The sequence below is a fragment of the Salvelinus alpinus genome, chromosome 24 (genome assembly GCF_045679555.1).
Source record: "Salvelinus alpinus chromosome 24, SLU_Salpinus.1, whole genome shotgun sequence".
Classification (NCBI taxonomy): domain Eukaryota; kingdom Metazoa; phylum Chordata; class Actinopteri; order Salmoniformes; family Salmonidae; genus Salvelinus; species Salvelinus alpinus.
The window spans coordinates 15,031,198-15,046,003 of record NC_092109.1 but is presented as its reverse complement, the minus strand read 5'-3'; the positions used below and the strand labels follow the sequence as shown (position 1 = coordinate 15,046,003).

At 46.3% G+C, this 14,806-nt stretch overlaps 1 protein-coding gene across 1 annotated transcript in view; it reads right to left on the bottom strand.

Moving 5' to 3' along the window:
- Positions 1-14,806, bottom strand: part of LOC139552212 (collagen alpha-2(I) chain-like) — a 149,095-nt gene that overhangs the window by 93,229 nt on the left and 41,060 nt on the right. The window contains exons 2-4 of the mRNA XM_071363716.1: positions 8,264-8,411; positions 7,998-8,156; positions 7,344-7,536 (exon numbers count right to left, since the gene is read on the bottom strand). Of these exons, the coding sequence (XP_071219817.1) occupies positions 7,344-7,536; positions 7,998-8,156; positions 8,264-8,411 (500 nt within the window). The remainder of the gene's footprint in view (positions 1-7,343; positions 7,537-7,997; positions 8,157-8,263; positions 8,412-14,806) is intronic.

Here is a 14,806-nt window from a genome sequence, read left to right as displayed (position 1 = left end):
TAGCACTCTCCTTATCCACCCACTTTACCACCTAGACTAGCACTCTCCTTATCCACCCACTTTATCACCTAGACTAGCACTCTCCTTATCCACCCACTTTACCACCTAGACTAGCACTCTCCTTATCCACCCACTTTATCACCTAGACTAGCACTCTCCTTATCCAACCACTTTACCACCTAGACTAGCACTCTCCTTATCCACTCACTTTATCACCTAGACTAGCACTCTCCTTATCCACCCACTTTACCACCTAGACTAGCACTCTCCTTATCCATCCACTTTACCACCTAGACTAGTACTCTCCTTATCCATCCACTTTACCACCTAGACTAGCACTCTCCTTATCCACCCACTTTATCACCTAGACTAGCACTCTCCTTATCAACCCACTTTACCACCTAGACTAGCACTCTCCTTATCCACCCACTTTATCACCTAGACTAGCACTCTCCTTATCCACCCACTTTACCACCTAGACTAGCACTCTCCTTATCCACCCACTTTATCACCTAGACTAGCACTCTCCTTATCCACCCACTTTACCACCTAGACTAGCACTCTCCTTATCCACCCACTTTATCACCTAGACTAGCACTCTCCTTATCCATCCACTTTATCACCTAGACTAGCACTCTCCTTATCCACCCACTTTATCACCTAGACTAGCACTCTCCTTATCCACCCACTTTACCACCTAGACTAGCACTCTCCTTATCCACCCACTTTATCACCTAGACTAGCACTCTCCTTATCCACCCACTTTACCACCTAGACTAGCACTCTCCTTATCCACCCACTTTATCACCTAGACTAGCACTCTCCTTATCCATCCACTTTATCACCTAGACTAGCACTCTCCTTATCCACCCACTTTATCACCTAGATTAGCACTCTCATTATCCACCCACTTTATCACCTAGACTAGCACTCTCCTTATCCACCCACTTTATCACCTAGACTAGCACTCTCCTTATCCACCCACTTTACCACCTAGACTAGCACTCTCCTTATCCACCCACTTTATCACCTAGACTAGCACTCTCCTTATCCACCCACTTTATCACCTAGACTAGCACTCTCCTTATCCACCCACTTTACCACCTAGACAAGCACTCTCCTTATCCACCCACTTTATCACCTAGACTAGCACTCTCCTTATCCACCCACTTTACCACCTAGACTAGCACTCTCCTTATCCACCCACTTTACCACCTAGACGAGCACTCTCCTTATCCACCCACTTTACCACCTAGACGAGCACTCTTCTTTATCCACCCACTTTACCACCTAGACAAGCACTCTCCTTATCCACCCACTTTACCACCTAGACGAGCACTCTTCCTTATCCACCCACTTTACCACCTAGACTAGCACTCTCCTTATCCAACCACTTTACCACCTAGACGAGCACTCTTCCTTATCCACCCACTTTACCACCTAGACTAGCACTCTCCTTATCCACCCACTTTATCACCTAGACTAGCACTCTCCTTATCCACCCACTTTACCACCTAGACTAGCACTCTCCTTATCCACCCACTTTACCACCTAGACTAGCACTCTCCTTATCCATCCACTTTACCACCTAGACTAGTACTCTCCTTATCCATCCACTTTACCACCTAGACTAGCACTCTCCTTATCCATCCACTTTACCACCTAGACTAGCACTCTCCTTATCCATCCACTTTACCACCTAGACTAGTACTCTCCTTATCCATCCACTTTACCACCTAGACTAGCACTCTCCTTATCCACTCACTTTACCACCTAGACTAGCACTCTCCTTATCCATCCACTTTACCACCTAGACTAGTACTCTCCTTATCCATCCACTTTACCACCTAGACTAGCACTCTCCTTATCCATCCACTTTACCACCTAGACTAGTACTCTCCTTATCCATCCACTTTACCACCTAGACTAGCACTCTCCTTATCCATCCACTTTACCACCTAGACTAGCACTCTCCTTATCCATCCACTTTACCACCTAGACTAGTACTCTCCTTATCCATCCACTTTACCACCTAGACTAGCACTCTCCTTATCCACTCACTTTACCACCTAGACTAGCACTCTCCTTATCCATCCACTTTACCACCTAGACTAGTACTCTCCTTATCCATCCACTTTACCACCTAGACTAGCACTCTCCTTATCCATCCACTTTACCACCTAGACTAGCACTCTCCTTATCCATCCACTTTACCACCTAGACGAGCACTCTCCTTATCCATCCACTTTACCACCTAGACTAGCACTCTCCTTATCCATCCACTTTACCACCTAGACTAGTACTCTCCTTATCCATCCACTTTACCACCTAGACTAGCACTCTCCTTATCCATCCACTTTATCACCTAGACTAGCACTCTCCTTATCCATCCACTTTACCACCTAGACTAGTACTCTCCTTATCCATCCACTTTACCACCTAGACTAGTACTCTCCTTATCCATCCACTTTACCACCTAGACTAGCACTCTCCTTATCCATCCACTTTACCACCTAGACTAGCACTCTCCTTATCCACCCACTTTACCACCTAGACTAGCACTCTCCTTATCCACCCACTTTACCACCTAGACTAGCACTCTCCTTATCCATCCACTTTACCACCTAGACTAGCACTCTCCTTATCCACCCACTTTACCACCTAGACTAGCACTCTCCTTATCCACCCACTTTACCACCTAGACTAGCACTCTCCTTATCCACCCACTTTACCACCTAGACTAGCACTCTCCTTATCCACCCACTTTACCACCTAGACTAGCACTCTCCTTATCCACCCACTTTACCACCTAGACTAGCACTCTCCTTATCCACTCACTTTACCACCTAGACTAGCACTCTCCTTATCCATCCACTTTACCACCTAGACTAGCACTCTCCTTATCCACCCACTTTACCACCTAGACTAGCACTCTCCTTATCCACCCACTTTACCACCTAGACTAGCACTCTCCTTATCCATCCACTTTACCACCTAGACGAGCACTCTCCTTATCCATCCACTTTACCACCTAGACTAGCACTCTCCTTATCCACCCACTTTACCACCTAGACTAGCACTCTCCTTATCCACCCACTTTACCACCTAGACTAGCACTCTCCTTATCCACCCACTTTATCACCTAGACTAGCACTCTCCTTATCCACTCCACTTTACCACCTAGACTAGCACTCTCCTTATCCACCCACTTTACCACCTAGACTAGCACTCTCCTTATCCACCCACTTTACCACCTAGACTAGCACTCTCCTTATCCACCCACTTTACCACCTAGACTAGCACTCTCCTTATCCACTCCACTTTACCACCTAGACTAGCACTCTCCTTATCCACCCACTTTACCACCTAGACTAGCACTCTCCTTATCCATCCACTTTACCACCTAGACTAGCACTCTCCTTATCCATCCACTTTACCACCTAGACTAGCACTCTCCTTATCCACCCACTTTATCACCTAGACTAGCACTCTCCTTATCAACCCACTTTACCACCTAGACTAGCACTCTCCTTATCCACCCACTTTATCACCTAGACTAGCACTCTCCTTATCCACCCACTTTACCACCTAGACTAGCACTCTCCTTATCCACCCACTTTATCACCTAGACTAGCACTCTCCTTATCCACCCACTTTACCACCTAGACTAGCACTCTCCTTATCCACCCACTTTATCACCTAGACTAGCACTCTCCTTATCCATCCACTTTATCACCTAGACTAGCACTCTCCTTATCCACCCACTTTATCACCTAGACTAGCACTCTCCTTATCCACCCACTTTACCACCTAGACTAGCACTCTCCTTATCCACCCACTTTATCACCTAGACTAGCACTCTCCTTATCCACCCACTTTACCACCTAGACTAGCACTCTCCTTATCCACCCACTTTATCACCTAGACTAGCACTCTCCTTATCCACCCACTTTACCACCTAGACTAGCACTCTCCTTATCCACCCACTTTATCACCTAGACTAGCACTCTCCTTATCCACCCACTTTATCACCTAGACTAGCACTCTCCTTATCCACCCACTTTACCACCTAGACTAGCACTCTCCTTATCCACCCACTTTACCACCTAGACTAGCACTCTCCTTATCCACTCACTTTACCACCTAGACTAGCACTCTCCTTATCAACCCACTTTACCACCTAGACTAGCACTCTCCTTATCCACTCACTTTACCACCTAGACTAGCACTCTCCTTATCCAACCACTTTACCACCTAGACTAGCACTCTCCTTATCCACTCACTTTACCACCTAGACTAGCACTCTCCTTATCCACCCACTTTACCACCTAGACTAGCACTCTCCTTATCCACTCCACTTTACCACCTAGACTAGCACTCTCCTTATCCACCCACTTTACCACCTAGACTAGCACTCTCCTTATCCACTCCACTTTACCACCTAGACTAGCACTCTCCTTATCCACCCACTTTACCACCTAGACTAGCACTCTCCTTATCCACTCACTTTATCACCTAGACTAGCACTCTCCTTATCCACCCACTTTACCACCTAGACTAGCACTCTCCTTATCCATCCACTTTATCACCTAGACTAGCACTCTCCTTATCCACCCACTTTATCACCTAGACTAGCACTCTCCTTATCCACCCACTTTACCACCTAGACTAGCACTCTCCTTATCCACCCACTTTATCACCTAGACTAGCACTCTTCCTTATCCACCCACTTTACCACCTAGACTAGCACTCTCCTTATCCACCCACTTTATCACCTAGACTAGCACTCTCCTTATCCACCCACTTTATCACCTAGACTAGCACTCTCCTTATCCACCCACTTTATCACCTAGACTAGCACTCTCCTTATCCACCCACTTTACCACCTAGACTAGCACTCTCCTTATCCACTCACTTTACCACCTAGACTAGCACTCTCCTTATCCACCCACTTCACCACCTAGACAAGCACTCTCCTTATCCACTCACTTTACCACCTAGACAAGCACTCTCCTTATCCACTCACTTTACCACCTAGACGAGCACTCTCCTTATCCACCCACTTTACCACCTAGACGAGCACTCTTCCTTATCCACCCACTTTACCACCTAGACGAGCACTCTTCCTTATCCACCCACTTTACCACCTAGACGAGCACTCTCCTTATCCACCCACTTTACCACCTAGACGAGCACTCTTCCTTATCCACCCACTTTACCACCTAGACAAGCACTCTCCTTATCCACCCACTTTATCACCTAGACGAGCACTCTCCTTATCCACCCACTTTACCACCTAGACGAGCACTCTTCCTTATCCACCCACTTTATCACCTAGACTAGCACTCTCCTTATCCACCCACTTTACCACATAGACTAGCACTCTCCTTATCCACCCACTTTACCACATAGACAAGCACTCTCCTTATCCACTCACTTTACCACCTAGACTAGCACTCTCCATATCCACCCACTTTACCACCTAGACAAGCACTCTCCTTATCCACCCACTTTACCACCTAGACGAGCACTCTTCCTTATCCACCCACTTTACCACCTAGACGAGCACTCTCCTTATCCACCCACTTTACCACCTAGACGAGCACTCTTCCTTATCCACCCACTTTACCACCTAGACGAGCACTCTCCTTATCCACCCACTTTACCACCTAGACGAGCACTCTTCCTTATCCACCCACTTTACCACCTAGACGAGCACTCTCCTTATCCACCCACTTTACCACCTAGACGAGCACTCTTCCTTATCCACCCACTTTACCACCTAGACGAGCACTCTTCCTTATCCACCCACTTTACCACCTAGACGAGCACTCTCCTTATCCACCCACTTTACCACCTAGATGAGCACTCTTCCTTATCCACCCACTTTACCACCTAGACGAGCACTCTTCCTTATCCACTCGCAAAACCTGCTCCTTCAGCATGACTCCATATCTCATCTTCTCATCCAAAACCAATCAACTCCTCTTCCGGTAGACTAATCCTCTTTTAGTATGGGATGGATGTAAACCTAGAGAGGTAGCAAGGTCAGTGTTAAGTCTCACCAAACCCTGTGCCATTTAGACACTGTGGTGTTTTCACAGACCTAAAGGATGAAACACACCATGCTGATGAATGGTTAAAAGCAGCAGCCGTCCTACGGCCTCTGACCACGGAACATCAGACGCCATTTTCTTAAAATTTCCTGACGATTCTACATGTTGAATCGCCCCCGTACGCAGAACCCAGCAGGTGATCTACTGCGGATGGCCAAAATTCTTTACGGTGTGTCTTGTCCTTTTAAGTAACAAAATACTGTAAAACTGGTTTGAAAGCCTGTTTAACCTTCACGAAAACCCAATAGCAGAGGCCACATCTACAGTATCGCAGTCTTCAGTGTGCTGTAACTGTGGACAAAGGAAATGGATCGACTGACAATAAACACAAGACACAGACAGGAGAAGGTGTTTTCCTCCCCTGGTCGTCCTTAAGTGCACTACTGAAGAATGGAGGTGTTAAAGTTCCAGTACAGAGGACCCTTGCGGGAAAAGACTGTCACCACCTCCGAGAGAGGAAGCTCGATCCTCTGAGGGGTCGTCAAAGAGACCTGTCAACAGTGGGAGACGAGGCGATGGAGAATCCATCTTGGCTCTAGGCTGAGCTGAGCACAAAGCCAGATGCTGTCTGTCCTGTCCTGTCCTGTCGTGCTCTCCTACTCTCTTCTCATCTCCACCCCCCTGCTGCTCTGCACTCGTACTGTACGCTCTAACGCTCATCCTTCAAAAACACTGGCACTGGCTGCTGCCTTGGACAGCAAAGGGATGTCTTCATATGTCCTGGGGAGGCGGGATGGTGGTGGGAGCGGGGGCCGATGAGATGATCTACAGGAGCCCCCATCCCGTCTCATCTCCCTAAACATCTCCCGTGTAGGGGGCTAACTAGACCATTGGTTTCCTATACAGTGTGCTGATCCACAGTGTTACTGGGCTACAAAGTTTGACAGTACCTACATCCTGCAGACCGGTACTGCTCTTCTATGATAAGTAACCCACCATTCAACAGCAAGGACACTCCGTTAGGGACTCACTCAGCACAGCAGGCGGTGAAGCTGTATAGCCTATGTTGCATAATGTGCTGCTGATATATTGCACAATGATTTAGGCAGAGACCTCCTCTTGTGTGTATGGAAACAGGCAGGAGAGGGGGAAGTGAAGAGGGAGAGGAGTGGAGAGAGTAGAGGAAAGGAGAAAAGAGGGGAGGAGAAAGGGAGAGGACAGAGGAAAGGAGAATGGAACTGGTGAGGAGAGGAAATTAAGAGGTGGAACGGTAAGTCCAGAACTTACCTCAAAGGGTGTCTCAAAGCCCTCTACGATGCCCCCCACCATGAGTAGACCGTCAGGGGTAATTCCCATACCCTGGTACACCCAGTCCACACGCTCCACCAGGGCACAATCCACATACAGCGCTAGTCTAGCAGATGACACACTCACAGCCACATGGTGCCACTGGTCGTCAGACAGACTACTGACTGGGAACCTGGGAATCCGGTCAAAACAATGCAATTGGTAATATCATACAGTATGGCAAACATTACTGAGAAGGAAGTGTATGTCACTGTTATGTATTGTTTTGGCTATAATGTGAAGTGTGTAGTGAATGTTGGCCCTGCAATAGTAGTTTCTCTCAAAAGGTTTAACTTCCATGACAGTTGAATGAAATACAGTAACACTACAAATATAGATCTCATGCACTGTAAAAGTACCTAAAAAAGTCAACAAAACGACTCTGTCCATCTTCGGGCTAAGTCTGTTGGCTTTCTTACAGTGATGTATTGCTTCAAACCACTGTGGCTTATGAAGAGAGGAGCAAGCAACCTGTCACTAGGCTTTAGAAAAACAGACCTTAAATCGCTTCACCCTCAGTCAAAACACACATGCATGTACACAAATACACACACACATAATGATGGGCAGACAGACAGACAGAGACAGGCTTACTCGTAGAGGCGCTGTTGCGTCCCGATGAAGGTGAGTGTGTACGCACTGATGCGCAGCTGCAGCAGGATGTGGCTGTCGTGGCTGAGCAGGGTGAGCACACTGTGTTCGTCTAGCTGAGGGCTCCGCAGCTGCACCAATAGGCTGAACTCATCTGCAAACCTGTACAACACAAAGCCGGTACACAGTGTCGGTCTAAGTGTGTGTGTTTGTGTGTGTGTGTGTGTGTGTGTGTGTGTGTACATGCATGCTTAAATGGGAAGGTTTACCCATTAGTGAAGAGTTCTGCTAGGGGCAGGGCCAGGGTGGAGTACTGTCCCACCTGCAGCACCGGACACCTCTTAGCATCCAGAGACATGGAGGCATTGCTGCTGTTGGACACCTGCAGCGAGAGTTCTTCTAGAAGGTTCACCTCCTCTGTGGAGGGAAAGAGAAGACAGACACACAGTCAAATAAAGCTGTGTAGCAGTCATGGCGGGTTCAAGCCCTAACTGTCAGTTCACAATTCTGTTGTCCCTATGGAAGCAGACCCCTATCAACTCATCTGTGACACTCAGCTACCATTCCAAAGATCACCCTGTGAAAAGAAACTCCCTTTTACCACCCTGAATGGACTTCTGACCATAAAGTACCACACAATTTATTTTCTGTGAAAAGAGAGTCAAAAACAGCCACCTCATTCGATCCACTTTGCCCATCAATGAATATACTAAATTGGTAAAGACTATTTTGTGAACCGCTCCTTCTGGGTTCCCGAGGGCTAGTAAAAATACCACCAGTTTACAAATGGTGCTACTGTTGTGTGACCCATAGTACCCTCCACTGTTTAGGATCTCCTTCATGATCTAATTTCCTGTTTGCGGACGCAGGCACAGAAGGCCTTTCTGTTTACGTAGCAAGCCATGGGTAAGTGCCATTCGTCATGCCCTGCCATGATGGTGGAGCCTGTGGGCTTTTAATGAGGAGCCGTGGGCTGAGGAGTGTCTCCTAAAGGCTTATGAATACAGCGATTGATCAATGGTGGAGAAAATCAGTGAGCACTGAAAGACATGTATTGCTGTGTTTTGATTGGGTTGTACCCTGCAGTGCTTGAGCTTATTCCAAGACCAGCTGGGAACTCCACTATCTAAGAGGAGGAGGGCTTGAGGCCAATTAGACAAACAGGAAGTGCATTTGCCCAGCAGGCACTTCAGGCATGCAAATCAATTAGCCTACTGTTCATGTCATAATGTACATACCATTGCTACAATAACCTAACGTAGAAGGTGTGGAAAGACCGGGGAAACGGAGGTTAGGTTGAAAATACTGTATCCCTGAAAACCAGAAACATCCGCTTTCTGCCAACGGCGCTAATGATGGTGCTACAGTAGCCTACCTGGCGGCTGCAATTTCAACGCTGAAGGACTGAGACAATGTATATGTTCGAATCAATCAAGGTTAGCACTAGGCCTTAATTAACCAGCCACTATCTATTACTCAGCCACAGACACAAACCTTTTCCCCCACCCGTATCTACTGAATGCCTGTCAGCCCCTCTGAGTTGAATGAGGCCCTTCTGCACCCCTAGTACAGTACCAGACATATATCATCAGAAGAGTCAGTGTAAGATACAGTATATGGTCACACTGTCTTGCCCTCTGGAATGGAGCTGAAGGACCATAACCCTATCTGGTGTCACAGTCAGCATTCCAGCATTCCACTGGTCCACACACACACACACACATACATACAGTGCCTTCACAAAGTATTCACACCCCTGTACTTTTCCCACATTTTGTTGTCTTACAAAGTGGGATTCAAATTGATTTAGTTGTCATTTTTTTTCCAATGATACACAAAATACCCTGAAATGTCAAACTGTTAGAAAAAAAATTCAAACATTTGTAAAAAGAATCTGTGAAAATAAAACACTCATATTTCTTGATTAGATAAGTATTCAACCCTCTGAGTCAATGCACGTTAGAATCGACTTTGGCAGCGATTACAGCTGTGAGTGTTTCTGGGTAAGTCTCTAAGTGCTTTGCACACTTGTATTGTACAATGTTTGCACATTATTCTTTAAAAAATCATTCAAGCCTTGTCCAGAAGGTTGTTGATCATTGCTAGACAGCCATTTTCAAGTCATTTTCAAGTCCATTTTCAAGTCTTGCCATTTTCAAGCCGATTTAAGTCAACATTTTAACTAGGCCACTCAGGAACATTCAATGTCATCTTGGTAAGCCATATTTGGCCTTGTGTTTTTGGATATTGTTCTGCTAAAAGGTGAATTTGTCTCCCAGTGTCTGTTGGAAAGCAGACAGAACCAGGTTTTCCTCTAGTATTTTGCCTGTACTTAGCTCTATTCTGATTATTTGTATCATAAAAAACTCCCTAGTCCTTGCCCATGGGCGCATGACTTCATCTGAAAGTGGGGGTGCAAAAAAAAAGAAAAAAGGAAAAAAAGTTTAACAAAATAATAATTGGGATTTTTTTTATCCATTTCCGACATGGGGAATCTATATTTAGGAACAGAACACAACAATTGTTTTACATTCTGCCACAATAAATGATATTGAACTCGAGTACTCAACTGAAAAACAATAAACTATGTGTGCATTTATCTAAGCCTTTATGCAAACAGCGAGCAACAACGCCTAATTTATCATAACCCTGCCAACCCTACTCCTGCTCCCTCTATCCAGGGCTCAACGGCTCAACATCGCCAGTCCACTAACCACCGGCCCTGGCAACAATCATTATGCACACCTGCTCCCCAAGATTTGGCATGGGTCCCCATTGTACTCAATTTCCAGTGAGACTATTCAAGCCATCGACTCATTGATAATTGAAGATGATTGAAGATGATGGGCGATCGGCAAATGCAGTCTGAACCTGCTGGCATCATGGCACAACATCAACATCGCTCTAATCACAGTCAAAAGACAGTTGAAGCAACTTGAGTGGACTTATGTAAAGACTCTGTAAGACATATTATATATATAAATATACTCTACCGTTCAAAAGTTTGGGGTCACTTAGAATTGTCCTTGTTTTTGAAAGAAAAGCACATTTTTTGTCCATTAAAATAACATAAAATGTATCAGAAATACAGTGTAGACATTGGTAATGTTGTTAATGACTATTGTAGCTGGAAACAGCTGATTTTAAATGGAATAGCTACATAGGCGTACAGAGGCCCAATATTAGCAACCATCACTCCTGTGTTCCAATGGCATGTTGTGTTAGCTAATTAAAAGTTTATAATTTTAAAAGGCTAATTGATCATTAGAAAACACTTTTGCAATTATGTAAGCACAGCTGAAAAATGTTGTTCTGATTAAAGAAGCAATAAAACTGGCCTTCTTTAGACTAGTTGAGTATCTGGAGCATCAGCATTTTTGTGATCGATTACAGACTCAAAATGGCCAGAAACAAAGCACTTTCTTCTGAAACTCGTCAGTCTATAATTGTTCTGAGAAATGAAGGCTATTCCATGCGAGAAATTGCCAAGGAACTGAAGATCTCGTACAACACTGTGTACTACTCCCTTCACAGAACAGCTCAAACTGGCTATAACCAGAATAGAAAGAGGAGTACACCAGTCTCAACGTCAACAGTGAAGAGGCGACTCTGGGATGCTGGCCTTCATCACTTGCTGCTTATATTCAGTCAACACATATATCTCAAGAATAGCATGGAATATAGTAGAAAAAAAATTGCATTTTCCAAAATCATAATCTCAAAACTTTCAATTGAGGAACCACTGTAGTTGCCCTTCTTTGCGAGGCATTGGAAAACCTCCCTGGTCTTTGTGGTTGAATCTGTTGACTCAAGGGGGTTGAATACTTTGAATACATATTGACTCAAGACTCAGCTTTTCATTAAAAACAAATTAAAAACATAATTCCACTTTGACATTTTGGGGTATTGTTTATAGGCCAGTGACAAAAAAATCTAAATTTAATCCATTTCAAATTCAGGTTGTAAAACAAGGTGTGAATAGTTTCTGAAGGCACTGTAAGAGGCGCACGCACAATCTGTTTGGTAACCAGAAACACTAACAAAGCCATTAATTTGAGTAATGGCCGTGTCACTTCTTTCTGCTGGCAGGTCAAAATGGAGCAAGATGTCAAGTTAGTCTGAAACTAGTTTGTTTAACATCAGATTTCAGGTCAGGACAGTTCATAATGGAATATAGCCACAAATGAGCGATTTACGATTGTTCAAACGAATTCCACTGTCTCTTGATGGAAACTATGAAGTTGCCTCAGGCATGTTTTAATGTGTGAACAATTGAATTAAAAGGACTTCACTTAGACCTGGCTTTATGCCAACACATCAAACTTACGGTACCCTATCCCTCCCGGCCCCGCCCCGTCATCTGAACTGTATGGCCAAATCCTTTTAAAGAGAGGCTGATGAAAAGGTGAAGGGCATTGTTTACTTCGCCCAAAATCTGTCCACGTGAGATAAGCCCTTTTTTGTTTGGATGTCGATTTACAAATCAAATGAAATTGTATTTGTCACATGCGCCGAAAACAACAGGTGTTGACCATACCGTGAAATGCTTACTTACAAGCCCCTAACCAACAATACAGTTCAAGAAATAGAGTTAAGAAAATATTTACTAAATAAATCAAAGTAAAAAATCTAAATGACATAACAATAACAAGGTTTGATGAATTGTTCAGCCTTCTTATAGCTTGGGGGTAGAAGCTGTTAAGGAACCCTTTGGACCTAGACTTGACGCTCCGGTACCGCTTGCCTGTTATGCTGATGAATGAGGACCCAAAAGCGACGTAATAGTAACAGAGTCTTTATTCCAGTATCAAACAAACAATGATTCTCCTGGATATATCAAAGGTAAATCCAAAACAGGAAACTGAAATCCTCTCGTCAGTAGAGAGGAACGACAGGAGACGCGACCACAGACTGCAGGTCGCTTCAGGAAGGCACAGGCCGTAGCTGACATAGACACCTGCTCACACGCAGCATCTGAAGAAGGCAAAAACACGACAGGGCGGAACAAGGACACAGGAACAGCAAACATCAAACAAGAATCCGACCAGGACAGAAGCGGAAAACAGAGGGAGAAATAGGGACTCTAATCAGAGGGCAAAATAGGGGACAGGTGTGAAAGAGTAAATGAGGTCGTTAGGAGAATGAGAAACAGCTGGGAGCAGGAACGGAACGATAGAGAGAGAGAGCGGGAGAGGGAGAGAGGGAGGAGGAGAGAGAGAGAGAGAAAGAGGGAAAGAACCTAATAAGACCAGCAGAGGGAAGCACAGGGACAAGACATGATGATCAAAGACAAAACATGACAGTACCCCCCCACTCACCGAGCGCCTCCTGGCGCACTCGAGGAGGAACCCTGGCGGCAACGAAGGAAATCATCAATCAACGAACGGTCCAGCACGTCCCGAGATGGAACCCAACTCCTCTCCTCAGGACCGTAACCCTCCCAATCCACTAAGTACTGGTGACCACGTCCCCGAGAACGCATGTCCATGATCTTCCGTACCTTGTAAATAGGAGCGCCCTCGACAAGGACGGGGGGGGGGGAGGGAAGACGAACGGGGGCGCGAAGAAAAGGCTTGACACAAGAGACATGGAAGACAGGGTGGACGCGACGAAGATGTCGCGGAAGAAGCAGTCGCACAGCGACAGGATTGACGACCTGAGAGACACGGAACGGACCAATGAACCGCGGAGTCAACTTGCGAGAAGCTGTCGTAAGGGGAAGGTTACGAGTGGAAAGCCACACTCTCTGACCGCGACAATACCTAGGACTCCTAATCCTACGTTTATTGGCGGCTCTCACAGTCTGCGCCCTGTAACGGCAAAGTGCAGACCTGACCCTCCTCCAGGTGCGCTCACAACGTTGGACAAAAGCCTGAGCGGAGGGAACGCTGGACTCGGCGAGCTGGGACGAGAACAGAGGAGGCTGGTACCCAAGACTACTCTGAAACGGAGATAGCCCGGTAGCAGACGAAGGAAGCGAGTTGTGAGCGTACTCAGCCCAGGGGAGCTGTTCTGCCCAAGACGCAGGGTTTCGAAACGAAAGGCTGCGTAATATGCGACCAATCGACTGATTGGCCCTTTCTGCTTGACCGTTAGACTGGGGATGAAACCCGGAAGAGAGACTGACGGAAGCACCAATCAAACGACAGAACTCCCTCCAAAACTGTGACGTGAATTGCGGACCTCTGTCTGAAACGGCGTCTAACGGGAGGCCATGAATTCTGAACACATTCTCAATGATGATTTGTGCCGTCTCCTTAGCGGAAGGAAGCTTAGCGAGGGGAATGAAATGTGCCGCCTTAGAGAACCTATCGATAACCGTAAGAATCACAGTCTTCCCCGCAGACGAAGGCAGACCGGTAATAAAGTCTAAGGCGATGTGAGACCATGGTCGAGAAGGAATGGGAAGCGGTCTGAGACGACCGGCAGGAGGAGAGTTACCTGACTTAGTCTGCGCGCAGTCCGAACAAGCAGCCACGAAACGGCGCGTGTCCCGCTCCTGAGTAGGCCACCAAAACCGCTGGCGAATAGAAGCAAGCGTACCCCGAACGCCGGGATGGCCAGCTAACTTGGCAGAGTGAGCCCACTGAAGAACAGCCAGACGAGTAGAGACAGGAACGAACAGAAGGTTACTAGGACAAGCGCGCGGCGACGCAGTGTGAGTGAGTGCTTGCTTTACCTGTCTCTCAATTCCCCAGACAGTCAACCCGACAACACGCCCTTCAGGGAGAATCCCCTCGGGGTCGGTAGAAGCCACAGAAGAACTAAAGAGACGGGATAAGGCATCAGGCTTGGTGTTCTTATTTCCCGGA